The sequence below is a fragment of the Delphinapterus leucas genome, chromosome 11 (genome assembly GCF_059928025.1).
Source record: "Delphinapterus leucas isolate spDelLeu-1000000601 "Yukka" chromosome 11, BTC_Dleu_Yukka2, whole genome shotgun sequence".
Classification (NCBI taxonomy): domain Eukaryota; kingdom Metazoa; phylum Chordata; class Mammalia; order Artiodactyla; family Monodontidae; genus Delphinapterus; species Delphinapterus leucas.
In genome coordinates this window covers 1,367,001-1,394,530 of record NC_143139.1, presented here as the reverse complement: position 1 = coordinate 1,394,530, position 27,530 = coordinate 1,367,001, and the positions used below count along the sequence as shown (strand labels likewise).

At 44.5% G+C, this 27,530-nt stretch overlaps 2 protein-coding genes across 6 annotated transcripts in view; one reads left to right on the top strand and one right to left on the bottom strand.

Annotated features, from left to right (window-relative positions):
* Window positions 1-303: 303 nt before the first annotated feature.
* The window catches only part of CECR2 (CECR2 histone acetyl-lysine reader), a 156,281-nt gene continuing 129,054 nt past the window's right edge, over window positions 304-27,530 (top strand). For 2 of the 5 annotated variants that reach the window (XM_089920097.1, XM_089920096.1), the window contains exon 1: window positions 304-569. In XM_089920097.1, coding sequence (XP_089776223.1) covers window positions 444-569 — 126 coding nt within the window. In that variant the 5' untranslated portion in view covers window positions 304-443. The remainder of the gene's footprint in view (window positions 570-27,530) is intronic. The other 3 variants (XR_016394832.1, XM_089920101.1, XM_089920098.1) reach the window with 2 other exon arrangements.
* LOC111176508 (large ribosomal subunit protein eL42-like) overlaps window positions 10,569-27,530 on the bottom strand; it is a 60,731-nt gene continuing 43,769 nt past the window's right edge. The window contains exon 2 of the mRNA XM_089921605.1: window positions 10,569-11,026. Coding sequence (XP_089777731.1) covers window positions 10,626-11,026 — 401 coding nt within the window. The 3' untranslated portion in view covers window positions 10,569-10,625. The remainder of the gene's footprint in view (window positions 11,027-27,530) is intronic.

Here is a 27,530-nt window from a genome sequence, read left to right as displayed (position 1 = left end):
TCCGCCCCCTCGCCCTCCCCCCTTCCCCTTTCCCCTTCCCCCTCAACCGCAGCCCCAGCCCCACGTGCGCGCAGCCCCACGAGGCGCCTCTAGCCAGCCCGCCTCAGAGGGGCGCGACCCCCCAGCCACGTGGGGGCGGGGCCCGGCGGGGGCGGGGGGCGGTGCTCGCCCGCGGCCCCTCCTCCCGGCCCTCGGGCGCCCCTCCCCCGCCCGTGCGCGGCCCGCGGGCGGCGGGCGGGGGCGGGGGCGGGGTTGTTGTTGTGCCGAAGCCCCGCCCCCGCCCGCCCCCGGCCCATCTGTTCCCCGCGGGCCGCGGCGACATTGTGCGGGCTGGGCGGCCGGGCCGCGGCGCGATGGGCCCGGGGCAGCCGCCTCGGTAGCTCGGCCGGAGCGGCGCCGGGAGCTGGCGGGCGGCGGGCGCGGAGGCGGCGGCGCTGCCGGAGATGCGCCCCGAGGAGGGCGGCGCGGCCGGGCTGGGCGAGCTGCGCTCGTGGTGGGAAGTGCCGGCCATCGCGCACTTCTGCTCGCTCTTCCGCACGGCGTTCAGCCTGCCGGACTTCGAGATTGAGGTGCGCGGGCCGGGCCGGGGTCGGGGGTCGGAACCCGGGTGGGGTTCTGGGGGGCGGGGGCGCGCGGGGACCTCTGAGGGGCTGAGTCTGAGGGGCTGAGTGGGGGTCTGAGGGCGGAGAGCGCCCCAGGGCGGCCCGGGAGGGCGGGGGTCGGGGTCCGGGCTGAGGGGACCGGGCGGCGGGGAAAGTTGGGCCGTTACTCCGGGCGGCGTCCCTGCGAGCGCAGCGCGGGGCCGGGCGGCCGGGGGAGCGGACGGCGGGCTTTGTGGGGCCGGGCAGCGGGCGGGCGCCCCTGGCCGGCGCCCCGACCCCTCCCCCGGCCGCCTGGGGTCGAGCGCGCGCGGCCGGCCGGTGCCGCGGCCCCGGACAAAGGTGCGGCACCGGCGCGGCTGGGCGGGCGAGCGGGGCCGTGGGTCCGCCGCCTGAGGGAGGCGCGCCCGGCGGCGGAGGGTGCGCGCGGGCGGGCGGCAACAATGCGGCGGCCTCCGGGTGCGGGGGGCTCGGCGCCGCACGCCGTTTTCAAAGTTGGGACGTGACTCGGACGAGCACGGCTTTTTCTAAAAACGTGAGCGGGACGGTGGCTCCCGCCGCCTGAGGAGGAGAAACGACAGATTAGGGAATGCCGAGCGTCAGGACTTGTGCCCCAACCGTCCCGAGGACCCCGTGTTTCCTTTTAGTTGGTGAAAATCCTCAGCACTTTAATTCTGCTGCTCAAAATGGTGGCTGCGGTGGGAGGTGTTGTGGTGACAATGCCGTGGTGGTGCCGCTAAACTTGCCCCTGCCCCATTTTCTCCCTGAAACGTAATAGGACTGAGGTGCTGCTGAATTACGGGTTTAGAGTTTAAGAACCCCGTCTAAAAATACTGTGGAAAAATTTCATCTTGCAAAAATCCATGTATTCCGATTTTACTGACGGAAAAATAGAAGGAAGTAATCTTGCCCGAAGTTGTTACAGAAGTCGAGTAATCTATAAATAACGTTTTATGTTCTAAGTAATGAACCTGTGGTTTCTAAGTATTAGCAGCTTGAATTCCTAAAGGCAATGTAACCTGATCTGAGAGGTCCAATCTGTGTGTATAACAGAAATGAAAAATCGTTGTTACAGGTGAATAATCAGGGCCACTTGAGATGAGTGTTTTCTCTTCGGAGCCCAGTATTTCTTGGAAGTGACACTTTTTTGGTGGTTGTTGTAGTTAAAATGTGTGCTATTTGAAGTATATAAAACACGATTGAATATTTGGAGTCCACCGTGTACGTATTTTGGTAATTATCCGTATCTGTTTATAATTTGGAGATGTTGTTCCCTAGATGGATACCTAAGGATAGTGACTTTTACCTCTGCAGTTCTTGTTGTAATCCTTTTCACATGTGTTTTGATGAATGCAAACTTTAATAACTTAAAGTTTTCAGTAATTGTCAGAAATTAAAAATTTTAAAGTAATTTTTAGGCTTCTAGCAAATTTGACTCCGTGAGTGCAGAATTCACTGAGAACATGGTCAATTTTGATTCTCTAAGTATAATTAAATAAGTAAATTATTTTTATTTTGCTTAAGTGATTTTTCTTTTAATCTAATAGTTTATTGTCCTGAAAGTTTGACAAACAATCCCTTGGTTAGAGTTTATGATGCACTGGAAGAGCCTTTTTAAAAACAAACAAACAAGAAACAATACTACTGCTCAGTTGGACAGCTGCAAGGGCCCTATAAAATCTTAATTTACTGCAACTTTAAAAGATAGAAATGATGAATAATATCAAGTGGTAGAAGTTGGGTATCAGCTTTTTTAGGAAACCAGTTTTCAGCTGTGGGAAAGAACTAATTTTACCCTTGACCACCAAGCTAAACCCATGGATTTATAGAAAATTTAGGAAGCAGAATCTTCAAGGACTTGGCTTCTATTTATCTAAAGCAAGGCAATATCTTAGATAGCTGAAGGTCTGGGAGCATTCATGCTGCAATTCTGCAAGAGGTCAAGACCTCCTACTTAGAGAACTGGTCCCCAAAGCATGGATATTTTTATTTTTGCATGTAAGAAAACCTTTTTACTCTTATTTAGCCTTGAATGTACAGGATTTCTTTAGAAGTCAATATACCAGATTCTTGTTTTTTGGGATATGTTTAGGGACTTGTATGTTGCTGCTCCCCAAATATGGGTCCTGTAATCATTAGACCAAAAATCTGCGAATGTGTAGATACGCTTTAAGTTCAAAATTTCTGATTTTAAAAACAATGCATAATCGTTATAGAAGACTTGAAAATCATTATATAAAATATAGGTAGGAGACTTAAATCACCCATAATCCCACCACTCAGAGATAAAAGCTATTAACTGTTAACATTGTATCCCACCACTCAGGGATAAAAGCTGTTAGCTGTTAACATATTTAGAAATTCCCAAACATGCTCACACGTGTTTTTGTGCCCTGGATTAAGTGGTGGTTTGATTTTTCAGAGGAGGAGATTGAGGTGTAGCTGGACAACAGTAGATGAATGATACTGAATTCAGCAGTTGGTATTATGAAATCTCTATAACTAGCTGCTTACCTGGACGGGTTACCAAAGAAGCTCATGGCGCACCTTCTTTGCCTCAGAAAATTATCAGATTCAGAACCACTTCATTTATATCAAGTGTTCTGTAATTGTTTAACATTCTAGTAGGTTAGACTGGTTATGTTTTGTCCTGATTCGAGAGTGAAGAATGGTGAATTGATCTCCCGAAAGATTTAGTACTGGGACTTCCCTGGTGGTGTAGTGGTTAAGAATCTGCCTGCCAGTGTAGGGGACACAGGTTCGAGCCCTGGGGCTGGGAAGATCCCACATGCTGTGGAGTAACTAAGCCAGGACGCCACCACTGCTGAGCCTGCGCTCTAGAGCCCATGAGCCACAACTACTGAGCCCGCGTGCTGCAGCTACTGAAGCCCACATGCCTAGAGCCCGTGCTCCACAACTAGAGAAGCCACTGCAATGAGAAGCCTGCGCACTGCAACGAAGAGTAGCCCCTGCTCACCACAACTAGAGAAAGCCCGCGTGCAGCAACGAAGACCCAACACAGCCAAAAATAAATAAATAAGTAAATTTATTAGGGGAAAAAAAAAAGATTTAGTACTAATTTTTTTCCTGCTAGCCAAGTGATCTTTACAGTGAGTAGCTTGTCTTACTTAACCAGAGTAAGGTAAGGGACGATAGACGATCTTCAGTAATCTGGTCTGGAGTTAATCATGGTGGGTGTAGGGTGGGTTGCAGGGGGGAATCCCATCATAAACATTTTGGGCATATTTTCTCTAGAGAAGAAACCAACCATGGGGCTTCCAGGTGGTTCTTTGAAAATGGTCATGTAGAATTACCTGGTTCATATAGTAGCGGCGTGATGAAAATAATGTGATGGTCCTGTCTACTTTTTTTTCTTGAGCTTCCTGCTTTGAGTACAGAATCCTTTGCCTTCCTGGTTGTGGTTGTATGTGGGTTAAGTCCCTCATCAGCATGATGATCTGGGGGCAGTGTCTTTAATTCGGGTTCCTGTTGGTGTTTCCTTGGATCCAGCCTCTTGAATCAAGAGCTCTAGGCATGAATTATTAAACATGAAAATAAGTGATAGAACTTGCTGAGAGTAACTTATTAGTACATCAGGCCTATCAGTGGTCTCTGAGCCTGGGGCCCAAGGATGGGTTATAGGAGACTTTGTGTTGGTGTACGTATGTGTACTTTGTCACTTCCATCAAATTTTGAAAGAGATTCCAACCATACGAAGGTGAAAAGGCCTTAAACTAGATGAAAGATTTAAGTTGGCCTTGAGTAGGGGAACCAGAAGGCTAGTTTCACAACACAAGATGCCCTGGACCAGGAGTTAGGAAACTTGAATTCTTATTACTAGCTTTGCCCCTAACTACGTCTGTGACCTTCGGCAGGTCAAACAGCCTAATGAAAAAGGACACTTGTATAGTACTTTGTACATGTTCCAAATGTTATTTTATTCATAGCCATCCTTAACCATCACTGGGAGGTAGGAATTACCTTAATTTTGCAGATGAGGAAATTGGAAGGTTAGAGAGGCTACGTTTCTTGCACAGACTCTCACCTGGATCTCAGGTTCTTTGATACCAAATTCTTTGCTACTGCTGCTACATCGCACTGCTTCTACTTTAATTTTCACCATCTATAAAATGAAGGGCTAGACATAGAAGTAATGGCCAAGATTCCACAGTGCAAATGTACAGTTCTTTGGTTCTTAATAACGTGGGGTTCAGAAGATCCTTTTTAAAACGTCTGCTGGGACTTCCCTGCTGGCGCAGTGGTTAAGAATCCGCCTGCCAGTGCAGGGGATGCAGGTTCGAGCCCTGGTCCGGGAAGATCCCACATGCTGCGGAGCAACAAAGCCCGTGTGTCACAGCTACTGAGCCTGTGCTCTAGAGCCCCCAAGCCACAACTACTGAAGCCCGTGTGCCTAGAGCCCGTGCTCTGCAACAAGATAAGCCACCACAATGAGAAGCCCGCACACCGCAATGAAGAGTAGCCCCAGCTCTCTGCAACTAGAGAAAGCCCACGCACAGCAAGGAAGACCCAATGCAGCCAAAAGTAAATAAATAAATAAAATAATTAAAAGAAAAACAAAAACTTCTGCTGAATACAGAGGGACAAGTTCATGATTTCATTTGTTTCTTTCAGCAAATAATTATTGAGCATCCATTATGTGCTAGATGCAGTTTATTAGGTGCTGGAGGTACAGATGTGAACATAACAAAAAAATACCTGCCCTCTTTAGTGGAAGGAGACAGATAATAATAAACAAATTGGCATAGAGAGAGCCAAGTTGAGGGGGTAGGGTTGTTGGAATTTAAAATAGGGTGATTAGGTGTGGGTGGCCTCATTGAGAAGATGGCATTTGAGCAGGACTGAAGGAAATAGGGGATTTAAGATTATTTAAAAACTAGTAGTTTGTGGGACTTTCTTGGCGGTCCAGTGGTTAAGACTCTGCGCTTCCACTGCAGGGGGTGCAGGTTCGATCCCTGGTCAGGGAACTAAGATCCCGCATGCCGCGCGGCGCTGCCAAAAAAAGAAAAATTAGTAGTTTGTCAGAGTAACCTATTGAATGGAAAATACCAGGTGATAAATGTCTTCTAAGACTCAGGGTGTGCCCCTTCTCTGAGGAGGGAAGGCCAAGAACAGGATGGGAATTCCAGAGGGGCAGATCTTGAAACCCTAAAAAGGGGACTGCTCCGTCAGAGTGTCACTCAACCCAAAGTGAACACTAGCTCCTTTTCTGCTTAGACCAGTGTCTTGAAGAGGAAGTCCTCTTCTTCATCTTCACTTGGCTGCATGTGAAGCTTCAAAGCTTCAAACTGGGAGCTTCTCCAGTTGTAGAAAGGGTAATAACCTCTCATCTCTGAAGGACAGCCCATGTTAGCACCTGGCTTGCTCTACCACGGAAGTTCAGTTTGGTCTTGCTTAATTTTCTGGAACACAGAGGGGAAGCCTAAAATACGACCTGGCAGCATGGCAGCATTTGGTACCACCGCCTATCTGCCCTTCGATCAGGAGAAGCCGAGTGCTGGATTCTCGTGGTGTGTTGGGCTGGGGGTAAGCATGAGGGGCTCTGGCAGAGTGCTGGGAAACCCGCCAGTGCGCAGGGCGGGTCAGGTGAAAAGTGGGTGTGGACAGAGCCCCGGGGACAGAGGGCACAGCTTCTGACTAGATGGGCTTAGATCTAGTTGATGGGATTGAAAATACTTTCAAAAGGGATCAAGCAGAGAGAGCCAAAAACCTGGACTGTGGGCCCACCTGTGTCATTAACTGGAGCTGTGATCTTAGGCAGATCACTTGGTTTCAGATGCCCCAATATATAAAAAGGCAATTGTGGACTAGGTGATTCCTAGGTTTTTCCTCTGTCCAGCGTGCCTACGATTCCCTTCGGATGTTTCTCAGCATGCAGGGCACAGGTATCTGATCCAGAAAGTTACTGACCTCCCTGGTTAGGACCAAAGTTATGAGCTGTGTTGGGGTCCGTGTCTTACAAATTAATTTTGTACCAAACTAAAGCTGCAAATCCATACTTGATGTGTTTGTGGATTATATGAATTTGTTTTTCTGTGGAGATCTTGTCCGCATATACATTACTTTGAGGGTAGCTTAATTGATGTTTTCACTGTCTTCGAGGTCCTCAAACTAAGATTTTGTATTTTGAGATTATGAGGAACTCATAAAGGAGGATGAAGGTCTTGAATTCTGTTCTTTTCAGTTCGCTTCTGTTTGTTCACTTAAATTGAACAGCATTCACATTTATAACTTTGAGTGGAGACCGGTTGAAGGTTCTGGCCTGGGGCTTGCCTCTCATTTGACGGTGAAACTTTGCAGATATCTGTTCTCCGCTTCCCTGTATTTTCCTGTTTCATTGGACTCTTTCTTGGATCCTTTCATCATGTCTTCTCTACAGGAGCCTCTAACAAATACTAGCTTATACCAGAAAACTCGGGAAGGTTTTTTACCGTAGTTCTTAGATCGAGACAGGAGTAGTTGGATGGTGGTACCAAGCTCAGGATTCTCCCAACCTCGCGCTGTGACATTCGGGGCCGGACTACAGCCGCGTGAGTGGTGGGGCCGCGTGCAGCCAAGGACGTGGTGCCTCCCAGAGTCCGCCCTCCGTGGTCACACGAAGAACCCCGGGCCCTGAGGCGGGCGGGGGCCCCTCCCTACAGGGAGTCCCCGTCCTGGGTGCGAACCTGTGATGTTTTTATGTGTAGGGTTGAAAGGAGTTAGCTGTGCTTGGTGTGCCGTCATCAGCAACTGCATGTCAGAAATCTGGGAAACAGATGCTTTGTTAATTATTTTCTTGGAGTCGTTTAGGGGAAGAGGATTGGTTGGGGGGGTTGTTGCGGAGAGGGCGCTGCGACTCCTGAGGGACGAAGCGGGGACCTCCCTCGGGCCTCCCAGGACCGGAGACGGCAGCGGGAGGGGGGCTAGCGTGCGTGCGTGTGCGCGCCCGCCTGCCTGCCGGGACGCAGCCCCTCAGGCTGTAAGAGGTGTGTAACTGTTCCGCGGGGCGCTCGCCTTCCCGTGGGGTCTCCACTCATGCGGCACCGCGCGCGCGTCGTGGGTGCATACGCGGCTTCGTTTTGGTCAGGAGTGAAGGTTGCGTGGTGGCGGCCCGAGCCGTGTGCAGGACACGCTGCGGGCTCGCGGGCGCCCAGGAGTCCCGGCGGCCGGCGGTGTGGGGTCTGGCCCCTACGCCACCTTGCCCGGTAGTGACTCCGTGACGCAGGTTATCCACACTCCCGTGGGAAACGGGGTGCGGCTTATGTAGAAATGTACGGAAAGTTTCGTGTCCTGATCTCGCGTGGACTGGAAGATGGGCATTTGGCTGGTCCAGGCACATGGTCGTGTTCTGGTACGTCTCACACTGTCATGGTCACTTCAGGTTTGGCCCCCGGCCGAGCCGCTACGGCTTTCAGCGCGTGGCTTGGCTGCATGAGTGTGGCCCCTGGACTGAACGTGTGAATGGTGTCACCACAGACTGTGCCTCCTTCTTTGCCCCCCATGACCCCCCAAGTTAAGTGAAAACAGAGGCAGCGATGGAGCCACGGTTACTCTAAACTCTTCATGTGTTTAATGCTGAACCTTCAAATCAACTCCTGTTAATAATTGCCGAGAATGGAGTCAGTCCTTACAGCTGAGAGTGGTGTGATTGGTCAGCTGGAGCGGAGTTTTCTCCAGGCCAGTTGCTTTTCATGAACACCCCTCCCTGAGTCGTCATTGTTTCAGCAGCAGTGCACTGAGGACGGTGATTTGCTTGACAGAAAATGTGTTAAATTAGCAGACCTACTTCTTTAGCAGATCTTTTCTCACCCCCATTCCCATTGTGTTTCTTCTGTTTCTCTGAAGGTTGTGTTTGCAGAGTCTTTTAGGTGTGGGAGACAATTTTTATAATCGGTGTCCTGGAGTCCTTTTCTTAGGGGACACTGTTATATAGGGGGAAGGTGACTTAGAGAAATTTCACTTGTGCCATAATTAAGGGATTTAATTTTTTTCACTCTTAGGCTGGTATGATTTGGGTTAGTATCCCACACGTTGTTAGAACGTTCCCCTCCTGGTCCCCAACATCCGGTAAGGGAGGCTGGATGCCTGCTTTAACAACATAATGGAAAACGTGTCTCTCAGAAACAATGTCGAGGATGCCTGTGTCCTTATACCACTAGAGTTTCATCACTTTTGGTGATGGAGCCCTCTTCATTATCTATAACTCTACTTGGATTTCTGTACTATGCAAGCCTTCAAAGTGATAGTGGAATTACAAACAAAAGGGGAATCTAGACTCCCAGTCTCCCTTCTGTCTGTTATTGTCATCTTATTAACATTAACGGCCCCAGAATAATTGCAGAGGTATGGGACCAGGTGGCTCTTCTGCTGCCCTGGGGAATTAGAGTATGTTGTGAGGGAGGAAAGGGTGAATGGCTGGGTGGCAGCGATGGCTGCAGGAGCTCAGAGGCCACAGGGCTCATGAGTGACGTGCTTCTTGTGGAAGGCAGGGCTGGGGGGGGGAGGTCACAGTGAGTAAGCGCATTGCAATCAGAGTTCTCTCATTTGGAGGGCTAGTGAAAAATGAGGTTGACAGACAGGAGGTGAGACGCTGCAGCAAGCCTGGAATGCCAGGCCCACTCGTGTTAATCTTTTTTTTTTTTTTTTCCCGGTATGCGGGCCTCTCACTGTTGTGGCCTCTCCTGTTGCGGAGCACAGGCTCCGGATGCGCAGGCTCAGCGGCCGTGGCTCGCGGGCCCAGCCACTCCGCGGCATGTGGGATCTTCCCGGACCGGGGCAGGAACCCGCGTCCCCTGCGTCGGCAGGCGGACTCTCAACCACTGCGCCACCAGGGAAGCCCCCGTGTTAATCTTTTTTATTCAGGCAGTGAAGTTTTGGGCAAGAATGACAACAAAGTTTTAGACTAAGAATGTCCTGGGTACTAAATGTTTTAGATTAAGTCTGGTATTGGTAACTGGGCTTAACTCTAGGAGTGGAGTGGTTGTGAAATGCTGCAGGTAGCGGTAACAGGAAAGGACCTTCGTCACTGGCTTTGAATAGTGCGACTAGGTGACTGACAGTGTTGGGTGCATAGAGAGGGTGGTATCTGGTAAGGATGTTTTTGGCTGCAAGTAATGGAATGCTGTACTCACAGTGACTTAAAAAACTCTGTGGACTGTCCTATAACACGTGGTCTGGAGGATCCTGGCAGGTATGCTGCTCATTGACAATGTCCTTAAGCGCTCAGGCAGTGGTCTGCGAGTGGTTACAGGATGGTTTGCATAGCTCCAAGGTCTGCATTGCTGAGTGATGCAGGGAAGTACAGGAAAATTACAATTGAAAATCAATTGTATGTTGAGTTGGTGATTTGAAGAGGCTGGAGATGACTTCAGAGAAGGCTGTTGGGAAAAGGAAGAGGGAAAGGCTAAAACTACATTGTCCTGGAATGAGAGACGAAAAGAGCTCTCTAGGAGGCTTAAGAGAATGGTGGAAAAGAATGAACTTTTTAAAAAAAAATTATTTTATTTATTTTGGCTGCATTGGGTCTTCATTGCCACACGCGGGCTTTTCTCTGGTTGCGGTGGGCTGGGGCTACTCATCGTTGTGGTGTGCAGGCTTCTCATTGTGGTGGCTTCTGTTGTTGTGGAGCATGGGCTCTAGGCGCGTGGGCTTCAGTAGTTGTGGCACACGGGCTCAGTAGTTGTGGCTCATGGGCTCAAGAGTGCAGGCTCAGTAGTTGTGCCACACGGGCTTAGTTGGTCCGGGGCATGTGTGATCTTCCTAGACCAGGACTTGAACCCGTGTCTCCTGCATTGGCAGGCGGATTCTTAACCACTGAGCCACCAGGGAAGCCCAAGAATGAACTTTTTAGAAAAACTTTTTCACGAGTAATATGTAATATTATAAAAAGAAACCCCAGTTCCTCCTAGGTTAATGTTTTAGTGCTGTACTGAAGAGGTCAATTGTAGGACAGCCTATCCCCTGCTTTTTTTTTTTTTTTAAGACAATCTCAAATGTTTATTGCCTTCATAACAAAACAAAATATGAAGCTCAGAACTGGATCACCTGGCCCTTTCTCTTCTTATCTCCTCCCAGCTCAAAATGCTTGCATCTCTTAATAGCCAGCATTCTCTTAGATCTGCAGTTCGGCTCAACACATTCAAGCCTCAGCACAATCTTCTTTGTAGTTTTAGCCTTTTTCCGGAAAATTGGCTTAGTCTGCCCACCATAGCCACTCTGCTTCCTGTCATAACGCCGCTTTCCCTGGGCATACAGAGAATCCTTGCCCTTCTTGTACTGTGTCACTTTGTGGGGTTGGTGCTTGCCACACTTCTTACAGAAAGTCCGGCGGGTTTTAGGAACGTTCGCCGTGTTTGCGAGAGCGCTATCGGCACGGAAAGCCTGTCCCCTGCTTTTTAAAGAAGAGTCAGCTTGTTTCCAAATTCTCCTCCCTGTCTTATACTAGCAGTCCTCTTCCCCCTTCTGTCCCCTTCTGATTGTTGGGAGTGGGGTGGTAGTGACGCCACTAGGATTGCCAGTTGCTCCTTCTTTTAGCTTCCTATATAGGAAAATGAAACTGAAAATCTGGGCCCAGAAATGTACCCCTTTTATCATTAGAATTTTAGATTTACTTTTGCTTACCTATTGATTGTTTGGAATTCTTCAGTTTTTAGTTTTTCTCTGTTAAGTATTTAATGATTTGTATGACTACTACTTAGTGGGACTCATTCTTCCATAATGGGAGTTTATGTACAAATAAGATAGTCACGTATCAATGTGATGCTTCATTCTAATCACAGTTCCCCACACCTGGGGAAGTGACAGCTCAACAGAAAGGAGTAGTTCTTCTGTTTATTTGTTTGTCTTATCTGCCACCTAGCTCTACAAAAATTTTTGGAGGTTATCTGGCTGCTCTACCTGCCCTTTGCTCCTTTTCCCTCCTCCCGGCTGAAGTAAGTCTATATCCTGGCTGGTAATCTGACACATCTTGCAAGAAAAGATGAACTGGATCAATCAAATTCCCATTCTTGGGATTGTAACCTAGGAAATACGAGGGTTATCAAGTTAGTGTGGAAAAGCAGTTAAAAGGTCACAGTGAGGGCTTCCCTGGTGGCACAGTGGTTGAGAGTCCGCCTGCTGATGCAGGGGACACGGGTTCGTGCCCCGGTCTGGGAAGATCCCACATGCCGCGGAGCGGCTGAGCCCATGAGCCATGGCCGCTGAGCCTGCGCGTCCAGAGCCTGTGCTCCGCAACAGGAGAGGCCACAACAGTGAGAGGCCCGCGTACCGCAAAAAAAAAAAAAAAAGGTCACAGTGAGAAGCCTCGATGCAAACCAAATTCTTGCATGTGAAGGAGCAGAAACTGGAGAGAGACCCAGCATTAGGGGAATTAATAGGAAGGCTCCAGCCCCAGCACATTGGTGTCCATCCTGCAGGAACCCCCAAGCATCTGAGGGACTCTGTACTCCTTGCCCCCTCCCTTTTCTCCATGTGTGTGTATTAAATATTTTATAAACGTAGGCTCATACTTTTACGTAGACTTCTGAATCCTGTTTTATTCAGTTAACAATATTACATGACACAGGATGCCCTTTCATAGCATACGTTATGACTTTAATAGCTGTGGAGCGTTCATGCTCTGATTTATTTAACCAATCCTCAGTGGAGCATTGAGGTTATTTTTAGTTGTTTACTATCATAACAGCCATGAACAGAAAGATTGTTTTCTTCCCAAGATAGAATTAGTGTTTTTGTTCATTAGACTTCTCTTATTACCCTCTATATTTGAAGTCTTAAGTTTTGAATTTTCTTCATAGTCAATTTTTATCTTGCATTTCATGACAAAAGCTAACATGAATTTGGTGCCCACTGTGGGCACTCCAGGCACTGCTTGGTGTTTCTCATGCATCCACCTATCCTTTTTTAAAATTGAGATACAATTGACATACAACATTAGTTTCAGGTGAACAGTATAATGATTCCATATTTGCATATGTTAAGAACTGATCACTACAGCAAGTCTAGTTAACATCCCACACTGCACATAGCTACAAATTTCTTTTCTTGTGATGAGAACTTTTTAAGATCTACTCTCAGCAACTTTTGCTTGTACAGTACAGTGTTGTTAACCATGGTCACCATGCTGTACATTACATCGCCACGAGTTACTTGTTTTATAAATGGAGGTTTGTGCCTGTTTACCCCCTTTACCCATTACACCCACCCCTGCTTCTGGGAACCACTGGTCTGTTCCCTGACAGTAAGTTGCAGACATGATACCCCTTACTCCTAAACACTTCTGTGTTTTTATGCCTTAAAAACACAGACATTTTCTTACATAACCATAGTACAATTATCAAAATCAGGGAATTAATACTGAATAAAATTTCTAGATAATAGTATATCATATTGTCAACTGACCCCAAAATATTAATGTATAATTTATATATTTTTATGATTTTAAATACAGTATTATTTTAGAAATTATTTTGCTGGCTAGGGTTTTCAATCTAGGATCATGTGTTGCATTTAACTATTGGGTCTCTTTCGGCTCTGTTAGCCTAGAGTGGTTTTTTAGTTTTTGTCTTTCATAACCTTGACCTTTTGGAATTGAGACTGTCCCTCAATTTGGGTTTGTTGTATGCACTCTCATGATGAGATTCAGGTTCTGTGTTTTGGCAGGTGTACTAAAGAAGTGGTGTGTCCTTAGGGCATCATATCAGGAGTCACGTGATGTCACTTGGTCCCATGGTGATGGTTATTATTAACTTTCATTGCTTGGTTTGAGGTGGTGTCTGCCAGCTCTCTCCTCTGTGAAGTTACTGTTTTTCTCTTATAATTAGTGCATACCTGGTGGGGAGAGGCTGTGTAAACATCCTGTTTCTCATCAACATTTCACCCATTTTAATCCTTGCATGCTTCTTTGCCTGAGTCAATCAGTACATCATAGTTGCCAAATAGTTATTTTCAAATTACATCATTCTTTTTACATTTATAAGTTGGCATTCATAGTTTTCATTCACAGATTTTAAGTATTTGATTCAAAACTGTTTCTGGTGTCTGATAAGAGTATAATTTTATAAATTTTTTTTCTTGGAAATTTCATCTAAGTGAATAAGCGTTTGATATAGTAATTTTCACAAAGTGAAATAATTTTTTAAAGCTTCAGATCTTATTTTTTCTTTATACTTTGAGAAGTTTCAAACATACAGTGAAGTTTGAAGACAAATAGAGGTGAGCCCTGCATACCTTTACTTTAGATTCACCGGTTGGTAACATTTTACCACATTAGCTTTATGTTTTCTTTACTTTTAAATTTTGATTTATTTACTTATTTTTAATTAATTAATTTATTTTTGGCTGTGTTGGGGCTTCGTTGCTGCGCGCGGGCTTTCTCTAGTTGTGGCGAGCTGGGGCTACTCTTCGTTGTGGTGTGTGGGCTGCTCATTGCGGTGGCTTCTCTTGTTGCAGAGCACGGGCTCTAGGTGCGCGGGCTTCAGTAGTTGTGGCCCACGGGCTCTAGAGCACAGGCTCAGTGGTTGTGGCGCACGGGCTTAGTTGCTCCACAGCACGTGGGATCTTCCCGGACCAGGGCTCGAACCCGTGTCCCCTGCATTGGCAGGCGGACTCTCAACCACTGCACCACCAGGGAAGTCCCTTTTTTGTTGAACCATTAGACAGTAAGTTGGCAATGTGATGTTACTTCCCTCCCCCCCAAAATACTTTGCCATGTGCTTCATAAAAATAGGGACACTCTCCCACATGACCACATCAGCATGTTCACATTTAAGAAAATTAACAATAATTTTGTAATAACATCCATATCCAGGCATCCTCACCTGTCCCCACAGTGACTTTTAGAGATGTTGTCCCTCACCTCTATCCCGGATCACACATTTGTTTGGTTGTTAGGGGGTTAGTTTTTTTTTTTAAATTTTTCATTCATTCATTTTTGACTGCGTTGGGTCTTGGTTGCTGCGCGCGGGCTTCCTCTAGTTGGGGTGAGTGGGGACTACTCTTCGTTGCAGTGCACGGGCTTCTTATTACAGTGGCTTCTCTTGTTGCCGAGCGCGGGCTCTAGGCGCGTGGGCTTCAGTAGTTGTGGCACGCAGCCTCAGTAGTTGAGGCTTGCGGGCTCTAGAGTGCAGGCTCAGTAGTTGGGGCGCACAGGCTTAGTTGCTCCGTGGCATGTGGGATCTTCCTGGACCAGGGTTCGAACCCGTGTCCCCTCCATTGGCAGGTGGATTCTTAACCACTGCACAAGCAGGGAAGTCCCAGGCGGATAGTTTTTAAGCAGGTTGAAGCCAACCCATTTATCCTAGTAATAAGGAAAAATTGGTAAAATGATTTAAATTTCAAGCTGCAAGTGTATTAGGTGAAATAATAAGGAAAAAAGAGAGTTCATTGGAATAATACTGGCTCCAGTCCAGGCTGTGCTTAAGGTGTGGGCAAGCTGCCTCTCTGAGCCTCAGCTTCTTCGTTGGCAAGTTACTGGCTTATTCCATAGGGTTATGCTGAGATTCAAATGAGCTGAGGCATAGGAGGGCCTGGCACACACAGATTTCTACACCTGGTAACTATTATCATTAAGTTTTTTTTTCTCCTTTTAGTTATTTTTTTTTTTGCCAGACATGTGGGATCTTCTCCTACCAGGGCTCAACCTGTGCCACCTGCAGTGGAAACGTGGAGTCTTAACCACTGGACCACTAGGAAGTTCTCATTAGATTTTGAATTATGATAATGTTTTAACAGAATCATTTGGAAGAAAGGAATTAAATAATAAAGATATGTTAGTGAGATTGCTCATTTACTTATTTTGAAGTCAAAAGGCAATAAAATTGTAAAAAGAAAATCAGTCATATGCTTATGGGGATTAAAGTGATTGCTGAGTACAGGTTTTTAATAGCTTTATAGAGACATAATTCATATTCCATACAGTTCACCCACTTAGAGTATAATTTTGGTTTTAGTGTATTCATAGATGGGTACAGCCATCACCACAGTCAATTTTAGAACATTTTCAGTACCTCAGAAAGAACCCATACCCTTTGCTGTTACCACCTCTATTTCCCATCTCCCTCCTCAGCCACGAGCAACCACTAATCTACTTTCTGTTTCTATAGATACCCTCTTCTGAGTTTTCATAATGAATGGGATCATACAGTATAGGGTCTTCTGTGACTGGCTTTTTTCACTCAGCATCATTTTTTCAAGGCTCATCCATGTTGTAGATCAGTGCTTCATTCCTTTTCATAGCTGAATGATAACATCCCATTGCATGGATATGTGGTGCTGTATTTACCTGTTGATGGATATTTAGGTTGTTTCCACCTTTGGCTTTATGAACAGTGCTGCTGTGAACATTGGTGTACTTTTTTGTGTGTGGACACGTTCTCAGTTCTCTTGGGTATATACCCAGGAGTGGAGTTGCTGGGTCATACGGTAACTGTGTTTAATCATTTGAGAAACTGCCTGTTTACCAAAGAGGCTGTACCATTTTCTGTTTCTACCAGCAGTATATGAGGGTTCCAGTTTCTCCACATTCTTGTTATCTGACTCCTTGAGTCTAGCCATCTGGTTAGTGTGAAGTAGTATCTCGATGTGGTCTTGATGTGCATCTCCCTGATGACTAATGGTGTTGAGAGTCTTTTCATTTGCTTATTGGCCATTTATGTATCTTTCTTGGAGAAATATGTATTCAGATTCTTTGCCCATCTTAAAATTGGGCTGTCTTCTTATTGTGGAGTTATCAGAGTTCTTTATATATCCTAGACATAAGTCCCTTATCAGATATATGATCTGCAAATATTTTCTCCCATTCTGTGGGTCGTCTTTACTTTCTTAATGGTGTCCTTTGAAGAACAAAGTTGGTTTTTTTTTTCCCCAAAATTTTTTCAATTTTTCTTTTTGGCCGCGCCACATGGCTTGCAGGATCTTAGTTCCCCAACCAGGGGTTGAACCCAGGCCCTGGCAGTGAAAGCGCCGGTCCTAACCACTGGGCTGCCAGGGAATTCCCTGAAGAACAAAAGCTTTAAATTGATCTATTTTTTCTTTTGTTGCTCATGCTTTTGATGTCATATCTAAGCATCCTTTGCTAAATCCAAGGTCATGAAGATTATACCCCATGTTTTCTTCTGAGAGTTTTATAACATGTAGCATAGTTTTATAGTATTTTGGTCTTTGATCCACTTTGCATTAATTTTTACTTATGACGTGAGGTAAGGGTTCAACTTCATTCTTTCTCAGGTGGCTGTCCAGCTGCCCCAGCACCATTTGTTGAAAAGACTGTCCTTTCCCCATCAAAGTGTCTTGGCACCCTTGTCAAACATCAGTTGACCATGGATATATATATAGGTTTATTTCTAGACCCTGAATTCTGTTTCACTGATCTATATGTCTGTCCTTGTGCGAGTACTTAACACTGTCTTGATTAATGATGGTTTGTAGTGAGTGTTGAAATTTCAGGAGTGTGGGTCCTCTGTTCCTTTTCAGGATTGTTTTGGCTACACCAGGTCCCTTTAGAATCGGCTTGTCAATTTCTGTGAAGATAGCAGCTGGGATTTTGATAAGGATTTGATTGAATCTGTTGATCAGTGTAGGGGGTATTGCCATTTTAACAATAAGTCTTCTAATCCATGAACATGGGGTGTTTTCCCATTTTTAATTTCTTTGAACAATGTTTTACAATTTTCTGAGTGTAAGTTTTTGTGCTTTTGTTAAATATATTCTGAAATATTTTCTTTTTGATGGTATTTGTGAGTGGAATTGTTTTTCATTTTCAGATTGTTCATTAACATTGTGTTTTTAAATCAATTTTATTAATTCTAATTTAAATACAGTAAAGTTGCACCTTTTTTAAATGTGTAGTTTGAGTTTTGACCAACGCATGCACCCTTGTAACAACCACTACTCCAATCAAGATATAGAACATTTTGTGGGGGGAGGTGCTTCCCTGGTGGCGCAGTGGTTAAGAATCCTCCTGCCAATGCAGGGGACACAGGTTCGAGCCCTGGTCCGGGAAGATCCCACATGCCGCGGAGCAACTAAGCCTGTATGTCACAACTACTGAGCCTGCGCTCTAGAGCCCTCGAGCCACAACTACTGAAGCCTGCGCACCTAGAGCCTGTGCTCCGTAGCAAGAGAAGTTAACACAATGAGAAGCCCGTACACCGCAACAAAGAGTAGCTCCAGCTCGCAGCAACTAGAGAAAGCCCGCGCGCAGCAACGAAGACCCAATGCAGCCAAAAATAAATAAATCTATTAAAAAAAAAAAAAACCACAAACATTTTGGGGGAGTTCCCTGGTGGTCCAGTGGTTAGGACTCTGTGCTTTCACTGCCGAGGGCGTGCGTTCAGGTTCCATCCCTGGTCAGGGAATAAGATCCCGCAAGCTGTGCAGCACAGCCAAAAATAAATTAAAAAAAAAAAAAGTATGGAACATTTGTGTCCCCGCCAAATTTTCTTTGTGTCTTGTGGCAGTTGACTCCCACTTTGGTCTCAGTCACTGGTCTGCTTTCTGTGACTGTAGATTAGTTGGCCATTTCACATAAATAATCTTACAGTCTGTGTTCCTTTGTATCTGGCTTCTTTCAGTCAGCATGATTTTAAGATGCATCCATATAGTTGTGTCTCAGTGGTTAATCTTTTCACTGCTAAATAGCATTCCATAGTATGGCTGTACTGCAGGTTATCCAATTTCCTGTTGTTCTCCTATTGATGGACATTTGGGTTGTTTCCAGGTTTGGCAACTGAATATAAGTGCTGAGTATATTCACAGATACATATATCACAGGTGTTTGTGTGGTTATTTGTTCTCACTTCTCTTGAGTAAATATGTAGCTGTGAATTGCTGGGTTGTATGTAAGTGTATATTTAACTTTATAAGAACCTGCCAAATTGTTTTCCAAACAAATTTCCTTTTAAATTATTTTAATTGATGTATAATTTATATATATGAACACCCTCATGTTTGGTGTACATTTCTGTGGCTTTTTACAGTTGTATAACCACTACCCCAATCAAGGTATAGAACAGCTTCATCCCTCAAGAAATTTTCCTTATGCCACTTGGTAATTGACCATTTCCTCTAGGAAATGCAGTCATTTACGCTGTCGTATAAGTGGAATCGTACAGTATGTAGCCCTTTGAGTTTGGTGTCTTTTACTTGGCAGAGTGCATTTGAGGCTAGTCCCTGTTGTGGCATGTGTCAGCGCTTCATTCCTTTTATTGCCAAATAATATTCCAGTGTTGGGGCAAACCAGTTTGTTTATCCATTCACCAGTAGAAGAACGTTTGAGCTGTTTCTGGTTCAGGTGATCACACATAAAGTTGCCTAAGTATTCACACACAGCTGTTAGCCTGAATACCTAGGAGTAGGGTTGTTGAGTCCTGGTAAATACGCGGTTCACTTTGGAGAGCAGTTTGGCAGTTTCTGGTGTTTCCCCCAGCAGTGTGTGAGCCTCTCAGTTCCTCTGCATCCAGTGTTTGTTACTGTCAGTGTTGTTTTGAAAGCTGTTCTAATAGGTGTGCACTGCTATCTCATTGTGTTTTGAATTTACATTTATCTCGTGACTAATTGTACTGAGAGTTTTTCCATGTGCTTATTTGCCATCCCTAATACTTTGGAGAAGTATCTTTTAAAATCTCTTGCCCATTTGAAAACTTGAGTTGTTTTCTTAATATTGAGTTTTGAGAGTTCATTTATTTGCAATAGAAGTTCTTTATAAGATACACACTGGGAAAATATTTTCTCCTATTCTGGGGCTTGTCTTTTTTAACAGTGTGTCTCGCTCTCTCTTTTTTTTTTTGGCCGCACCTTGTGGCTTGCGGGATCTCAGTTCCCTGACCAGGGATTAAACGTGGGCCACAGCTGTGAAGGCCCGGAATCCTAACCACTAGGCCACCAGGGAATCCTCCAAAGTGTCTCTTGAATGGCAGAACATTTTAAATTTGAGAAGTCCAAATTTATCCAGTTTTTCTTTTTTGGATCATGCTTTTGGCATCATATTTAAGAAATCATAGCCTAACCTAAGATCACCAAGAATTTCTTCTGTGTTTTCTTCTAGAGGTTTTATAGTTGCTTTTTACATGTTTTGTTGATAGTGTATGAGAAGTATTTTTATTGCTCTTCATTTAATTTCTAAGAAGTAAGTGGTATTTCTCTATTTGCATGGAACTGTTTTGTCTGGGACAGTCTAGAGGACTAATCCTTAGAAGTAAAGTTCTGATTTCTTTTTCCAGCTTAATTCTGGAGCATAGAGAATCATTCTGTGTTGGAAAAGACAAATCTTCCTTCTAGGTTGTTGAAAGGGGATTTTCCTCAAAAGTTGGCTGCAGTGGTGCTGCAGAAGCATTGGCATTGTGTGTGTTAGCTTTTCCTCTGAAGGAAGGAATTTGATGATGAAAATAAAGAGTAGTTTATTGAAATAGTTGGTACAAGATAATTTACAAAGCAGAAACAATCAGTTTGCTTATTTTACAGTCGCTTCCTCCAGTACTTAATGATTAATGGGATAAAAAGTTGTGAATGCGCACTCATATGCAGATTAGTACAAGTAAAACTGGAGAAATTGGAAAAAGATCAGTGGATGGTATTGAAATCACTACCATACCCTGGTGGTAATGCTATAGTTGTGGAGAATGTTAGCGCTGGAGGAAAGTGAGCAAAGTTCACAAGTTTCTCTGTATTATTTCTTAGAACTGCAAATGAATCTGTGATTATGAAAATGTCAGTTAAGAAAGTAAGACTGGGTTCAAGACCTCAGAGCCAGAAGGTAATTTGCTGGTCGTCCCTCAAGTGAGTGATGCACACCCGAAAATGTGGACTCAGTAGCTCGCCCAAGGTTACTTGGCTAGTTAATGGCCACATTGAGTGAGATGACTAGTTCTGACTGACTGACTGTCCACGTGAGCAGTTACACAGAACCAGGACATGAAAGAGAAGCAGGAACTAGAAGCAGAGGTCTTGCAGCCTCGGAGAGTTTGAGGTTTGGAGTCTGTACTTCATTGTGTGGCTGTGGTGTTTTTTTGTTTGTTTGTTTGTTTGTTTAATATTATTTATTTGGCTGTGTTGGGTCTTCATTGTGGCGTGCAGGATCTAGTTCCCTGACCAGGGATCGAACCCAGGCCCCCTGCATTGGGAGCAAGGAGTCTTAGCCACTGGACCACCAGGGAAGTCCCTGGCTGTGGTGTTTTCAGTGTATAGATTAAACACTTCATCTGAAGCTTAGATTAGAATGTTCTTGAATTACATCAAAAAGTCTGTTCAGTGGAGAAGAGGAATCAGTAAGTCCATTATTTTGATGTTGTGTAGACAAATCACTTGATTATGTGAATTTATTTTTTAATTTAGTTTTTATTTTGAAAGATTTCAGACCTACAGAAAATTTGAAAGAATGGTACAATTAACACCCAAATAGTGTTCATTTAGATTCAACAGTTATCATTTTCCACATTTGTTTCTCTTTTCTCTTTCCCTCTGTCTCTCTCTGTATGTGTGTATACACACTATATATAAACACAAATATTCACTTTTTTGTCATGCATACATCATGATCTTTCACTCTTAAATACTTCAGCATACATTGCCTAAGGATAGTATAAAAATATTCTCCTGTACAACCACAATACTATTAATACTTCTAAGGAAAATTAAAAACTGTTCCATAATATTACTTAATAATATTTCATAACATCTAATCTAATATTCAGACCCTCACCCTGCCCCCATCACAAAAATATCCTTCATCGTTGGTTTGGTTTTGGTTAAGGTTTCATGCTTTGCACCTGGATATGATTTAATTCCTTTTCATCTAGAGTAGTCCCTTGACTTTTTGCTTTTTGTACCTATTGAAGAGTCTCGGTCAGTTGTCTTATAGAATATTCCGTGTTTTCGATTTTTCTGTTAACTCAAGATTAGATTCAAGGTAAACATTTTTGTTAAGACTACTTCATATGTGTTGTGGGGTACATACTGTTTCACATCAGAAGCTGCATAGTTTCAAGTTGTTTACTGTTAGTGATACTTATTTTGATCACTTGGGTAAGGAAATTTATCTTTTTGATTGAGAAGAAGAGAAACCTACTAACATCACTCAATCAAGTTACCCTTGAGAGGATAGCTCTGTACACTGACAGGTACCAGAAAGTGAGGCAAAAGATGTAGTCAACTGCCCACAAAATTGAAGAGCTAGTTGGAGGTATTATAGAGATAGATGTTCAAACAGACTGTTGTAGTACAATAAGATGTTTGTTAAAATGGAAGTGTGCACAATACAGCAGAAGCTAGTAGCTTAAAAAAAAAAAAGCTAATAGTTGAGCCTGTTGAGGGGAATTGAGAAGGTTTCACAGCTTCCCCAGAGCCTGGAAGGCTAGCTGCAGAGTCAGCAGGTGGGTAGGTATAGAGAGAGGGTCATTTGGCAGGGGTGACAGCCCGTGTGGAAGCACGGAAGAGAGACAGTGTGCCAGAGAGGGGGGGGAATATGGGTATTGTAGGACCATCTTTGCACGGTGGATGGGGGTGCAGGAGGTGAGGCTTAGGTTAGTGCTGAGGCGATCGTTAGATAGGAAGATTATTTGGTTTTATCCTGAAGGTTGGGGTTTTCAAACTTTTAAAGCTGTGAATCACTTTGTTAAAAGGAAATCTTATGCAGGAACTCAATATATAAAACAGATAAAAATGGAGCACTGTTTGAAAATTGCTGTAGGTGATGAACTATTATAGTTTGAGCAGGGGAGAATGATGTGATTTAGTGTTTAGAGCAGGTCTGGCATATAATCTGTGTGCAGTAAATATTTGTTGATTGAATGGAGAGTAAAAAGTTGTTCTCAATATAGAATGAGCAGATTGGAACCAGAAAGACACATTACCAGGCTGTGGCAGTGGCCTAGGTGAGAGCTGACGGGACCTGAACTCTAGATCGAATGAGGCTGCATATGAGGGTTGGAGACGCTTGGATAGTGGCTGAATATCTAGCACAGCGGTCCCAGTCCCACCCACGGTGCTACATCATCCCCAGGGAGTGTTCCGGGAATATGTGGAGGCATTTTTGGTCCCAGAGATCTGAAGGCAGTACTGGTGTTTCGTCGATGGGGGCGGCGTCCTAGATGTCATACAGGGCTCAGGACATCCCCACAATGAGGACTTAACCCCCAGCTTAAGAGCTTTCACGTAGGTGAAGAAAAAAATTGGAATCTAAATCCAAACTTCCATTTTATATGTAAACACAAGATAATTTTTTCAGTGTTTTAACATACATCAAAAGTTTTAGGAAGGCGACCGTTCTTTTTTTTTTTAAGTATTTATTTATTTTGGCTGCACTGGATCTTCATTGCGGCATGCGGTATCCTTTTTTTTAGTTGCGGCATATGGACTCTTAGCTGCGGCATGCAGGATCTAGTTCCCTGACCAGGGATGAACCCCGGGCCCCCTGCATTGGGAGTGCAGAGTCTTACCCACTGGACCACCAGGGAAGTCCCGGAATGCGACTGTTCTGAACCAAGAGAAGCTTATAGTGTTTTGTTTGGAACACTGCTGAGAGTTTTTCACCATTTCGGGACATCCTATATCATATCTTACTCATCATAGTTCATAGTTGAATTGCTTACACTACAGCCGTGTGTCGGTCTGTGTTCTTACCTTTGGGTTCTGTTTTAACAGTTGACTGACTGTTGTGTCTTGTAGTGAGTCCATGCTTAAGCATTTACATTTTGAAATGTATTTTATGACATATTTCATTTTGTGTCTCCTCTTGATTACAGTTGAGGTAATATATCAATTATGTTATATATGACCAGTGATGAGTAAGATATGATATAGGATGCTCTGAAATGGTGAAAAACTCTCAGCAATGTTCCAAACAGAACAGTATAACCTTCTCTTGGTTCAGAACAGTCACATTCCTAAAAATGATGGATGTAGGAAGGCTTTATTATCTGAATTTTAAATCAGGATAATGTGGGGCATGTCAGAACTGTGCTATGAGGAGGGGAGTGCAGGGTCTGACAGGGGAAGAATCTCTTGTCTTCTGTGAGTTCTAGAATTCTGGTTTGGGGACTGCCTGCATGTCGTTACTCTTAATTGAGACGAGGATTGGGTCTGGGGTGAAGGTAGTAAGTGTGGGGCAAGCTGAGGTTGGGCTTACATGCAACCTTAAAGTAGAGATGTGTGGTAGAAATTGTAAATAGGGATTTGGAGATCAGGAGGAAAATAACAGTTAACGTTTATGGAGAGTGAGGTGGTTAAGAAACAGGTTGTGGAACCAGCCTGGGTTTGTTTCCTGTTGCCCTGCTCCATACCTGTGTGACATTGTACATTGACATGGACTGCTCTCACACCCGGTTTTCTCATCTTTAAAAATGGGAATAATAGTACCTACTCATAGAATTCATGTGGGAATTAAGTGCCTTAAAACAAGTCAAATACCTGAATAGTGCCAACTTAAAAAGTTGTACTCAGATTAGCTATTACTATTCACCAAAAATTCAGTAAGTGCCAAGAATTACAAATTAATATATGAATTATATCATCTGGTCCTTACAAAACAATATTTTTATGAGAAGACTGAGGCTTAGGGAGATTTACTGTAGATTTGGGAGTCATAAATTGTACAGTAAGTAATAAGCCTAAATTGGATAGGATCGAATCAAATGCTGTGAGGTCTTTCTCTTCCATCTGTGATGCTCAGACTGGCAGCATCAGCATCGCTCGGAAGCTTGTTAGACTTGCAGAATCTGAGGCCTCACCCTCTGTTTACTGTGTCAGACTCTGAATTTAGATAAAGTTGCCAGGTGGTTCCTGTGCCCCTTAAAGCATGAGAAGCTTTGGGCTCAGAGATGTGAGCTGGTCTAACTCAGCAGGGGTAGAAAACGAGGAAGCCTTGTTAGGTGGTATAGTAGAAGGCTCAGGCGGTGGACCACCAGGTTGGGCCCTGTCCCTCGCTCCAAGTTTTAGCTTTGGGACCTTGGCAGGTCTCTTTCATTCTCTGGACCTCAGTTTTTTCATCTTTAGGTGAGGCAAGTTGTCTTTCAGCTCTAACATTTTATGGTTCTGTGTTCCGCGCCTTCTACTTCTGCAGAAGGCTTAGGGTTTGGATGGTGCGAGAGGTAAGTGGTGATCTGGGTAGGAGGGTCAGCAGAAGTACACTGAGGAATGAGTATACCATGAATGGAAATGGTGGATTTTACTAAAGTAAATATATTTTAGTATAATTTCATCCTTTCTGAATTTTGTCCAGAAATCTTCAGATTCAAGAGATACGTTCTTGAAGCATGTCTTTAAATTTAATGCTGGCATGCTGATGCTCATGTGATAATTACTTTTTCGTTATTCGGCTTATTGTAATTCTCAAGTTAACATTATATTTGGATATATTTTATATTAAGTTCTAAAACAGTATTATTTTTTTAAAAAAATCTATAAGTCAGATTTGGGTTCCACATTTGTCTGAGCTTCCTCATTTTCCTTTAAACTTCCAGAGGGCACTGACAGTGTCTACTGCTTCTTTGTACCTACAGGGATGATGTCTAGAATAAACACATTTTAGTGTGCTTAGGTATTAGATAACATTTCATTTATTTCTAAATGTAGGTGAGCAACTTTTTTTTTAAAATTTTATTTATCTTTGGCTGAGTTGGGTCTTTGTTGCTGCGTGCGGACTTTCCCTAGTTGCGTTGAGCGGGGGCTACTCTTTGTTGTGGAGCACGGGCTCTAGGCATGTGGGCTTCGGTAGTTGCAGCACCTGGGCTCAGTAGTTGCAGCACGCGGGCCCTAGAGCGTGTGGGCTTCAGTAGTTGCAGAGTGTGGGCTCAGTAGTTGCGGTCTGCAGGCTCTAGAGCGCAGGCTCAGTAGTTGTGGCACACGGGCTTAGCTGCTCTGCGGCACGTGGGGTGTTCCCGGACCAGGGCTCGAACCCGTGTCCCCTGCATTGGCAGGTGGATTCTTCACCACTGTGCCACCAGGGAAGTGCCAGATGATGTTTTATTTGTGTTTGATTTACACATTTTTCCTAAAAATATGTTAACTTTGAAGGTTAAAAATCTAGATCTTTTCCCCTTGAATGTAGTTGCAGTGTCATCTTTAGGATCACCCTCAGTTTTTATGCCAAACTCAGGTTGAGTGACTGAGGAAAAGAGGTTTGTATTATAAAAAGCAGAGGAAGGTATGTGGGAAGTGGAGAGTTCAGTGACAGGCAGCCACAGAGATGTGCTGGAGTAGGTGGAAGCGGGTGTTCTCTGTGGATGGTGAGGTGGAAAGTAACTGAATGGTGCTGAATGAGGTTAAGGTAGCCAGAGACCACCACCTCCCAACGCTTCTTCTTTCCCATCCCCTAGGAGGCCCTTTGGAATGTCCTACTTCTTGCAGGTCACTTCATTTTGAAATCCTTGTTTTAAAGAGGGGCTGCATTCTGACTCCTGTGCTGGCTGCCATCTGCTTTTCTCCCAGGTTTAGGAGTGTAAGGCGAGCCAGCAAGCTGGGGAAGGCTAGAGACAGGGGAGAGGTTGTTCTGAAGGGGGATGGAGGTTGGTTGTTCTCTAAGTAGCTGGCTGCATATCTGGGTAATTGTAATCTCATCTGTCTTTGTAGAGGTGGTTGGCAGGACCCCAGGAGAGCCTTGTCCTTACAGGATAGACTTATAGAACAAGTGTGGCTATGATTCAGAACCCTCCTCTCCTCCAAAGAAAAACTATTCTGAGGGAAGGGAAGGGGTAGATGGTGGAAATTGGCAGCTGAAGAGGTTTTGATGGTGGATTAGTCTGTTTCTCCATAGCACTGCTTGTTACTGGAAGACCAGAAGAATATTTTATCGATTTAATTCAGTTTGAAAAACAGCTCTTTTGATGTATAATTGGCACACAATAAACTGCGTATGTGTAGAGCTTGATGAGTTTGCATGTATTTATGCACTTGTATGTCATCACCAGGTGTCCATGGCCCTCAGGAGTTTCCTGTGCCCCTTTGTGTGATCCTTACCTCCTCCTCTCCCTCCCCACCACCCTCCTTTCCCAGGTAGCACCAGATCTGCTTTCTGTCACCTCATTAGTTTGCATTTTCCCAGAATTTGGTAGAAATGCCATCACACAGTATGTACTCTTTGGGAGAGGGGGCGATGTGCTTAGTCAACTCAGCATAATTAGCTTGAGATTCATCCACGTTGTGCCATATGAAGTAGTTCATGTCCTTTTATTGCCGAATACTTTCCCCCTTTATGGGTTTACTGTGATTTGTTTATCCACTTCACCTGTTAACGAACATTTGCGTACCATTCCTTAGACATAAATTTTCATTTCTTTTGGGTGAATACCTAGAAGTAGAATGGCTGGATAACATGGTGGGTGAACACTTAACTGAAAAAAAATTATTTATTTATTTATTTATTTATTTTTAAAGAATTTATTTATTTTACTTTTGGCTGCGTTGGGTCTTTGTTGCTGCACGCAGGCTTTGTAGTTGCGGTGAGCAGGGTCTACTCTTCGTTGTGGTGCACGGGCTTCTCATTGTGGTGGCTTCTCTTGTTGCGGAGCATGGGCTCTAGGCATGCGGGCTTAGTTCCAAGGCATGTGGGATCTTCCCGCGCCAGGGATCGAACCTGTACCCACTGCACCACTCGGGAAGTCCCTAGAATAATTTTAGATTTACACAAAAGTTATTGTGACAGTACAGAGAGTTCATGTGTATCAGGGTCAGCAAACTTTTCCTGTAAAGGGCCAGATAGTAAATATTTTAGGCTTTGTGGACAGGTGGTCTTTCTTGGAACTGCTCAGTTCTGCCAGTGTAAGGCAGAAGTGGCCATAGATGGATTATGAGTAAATGAATGGGTGTGGTTGTGTTCTAATGAAACCTTTTTCTGGGGGCCGTACCATGCAGCTTGCGGGATCTTAGGTCTGCCACCAGGGATTGGACCAGGGATTGAACTCGGGCCCTGGCAGTGAAAGCGCTGAGTCCTAACCACTGGACCAC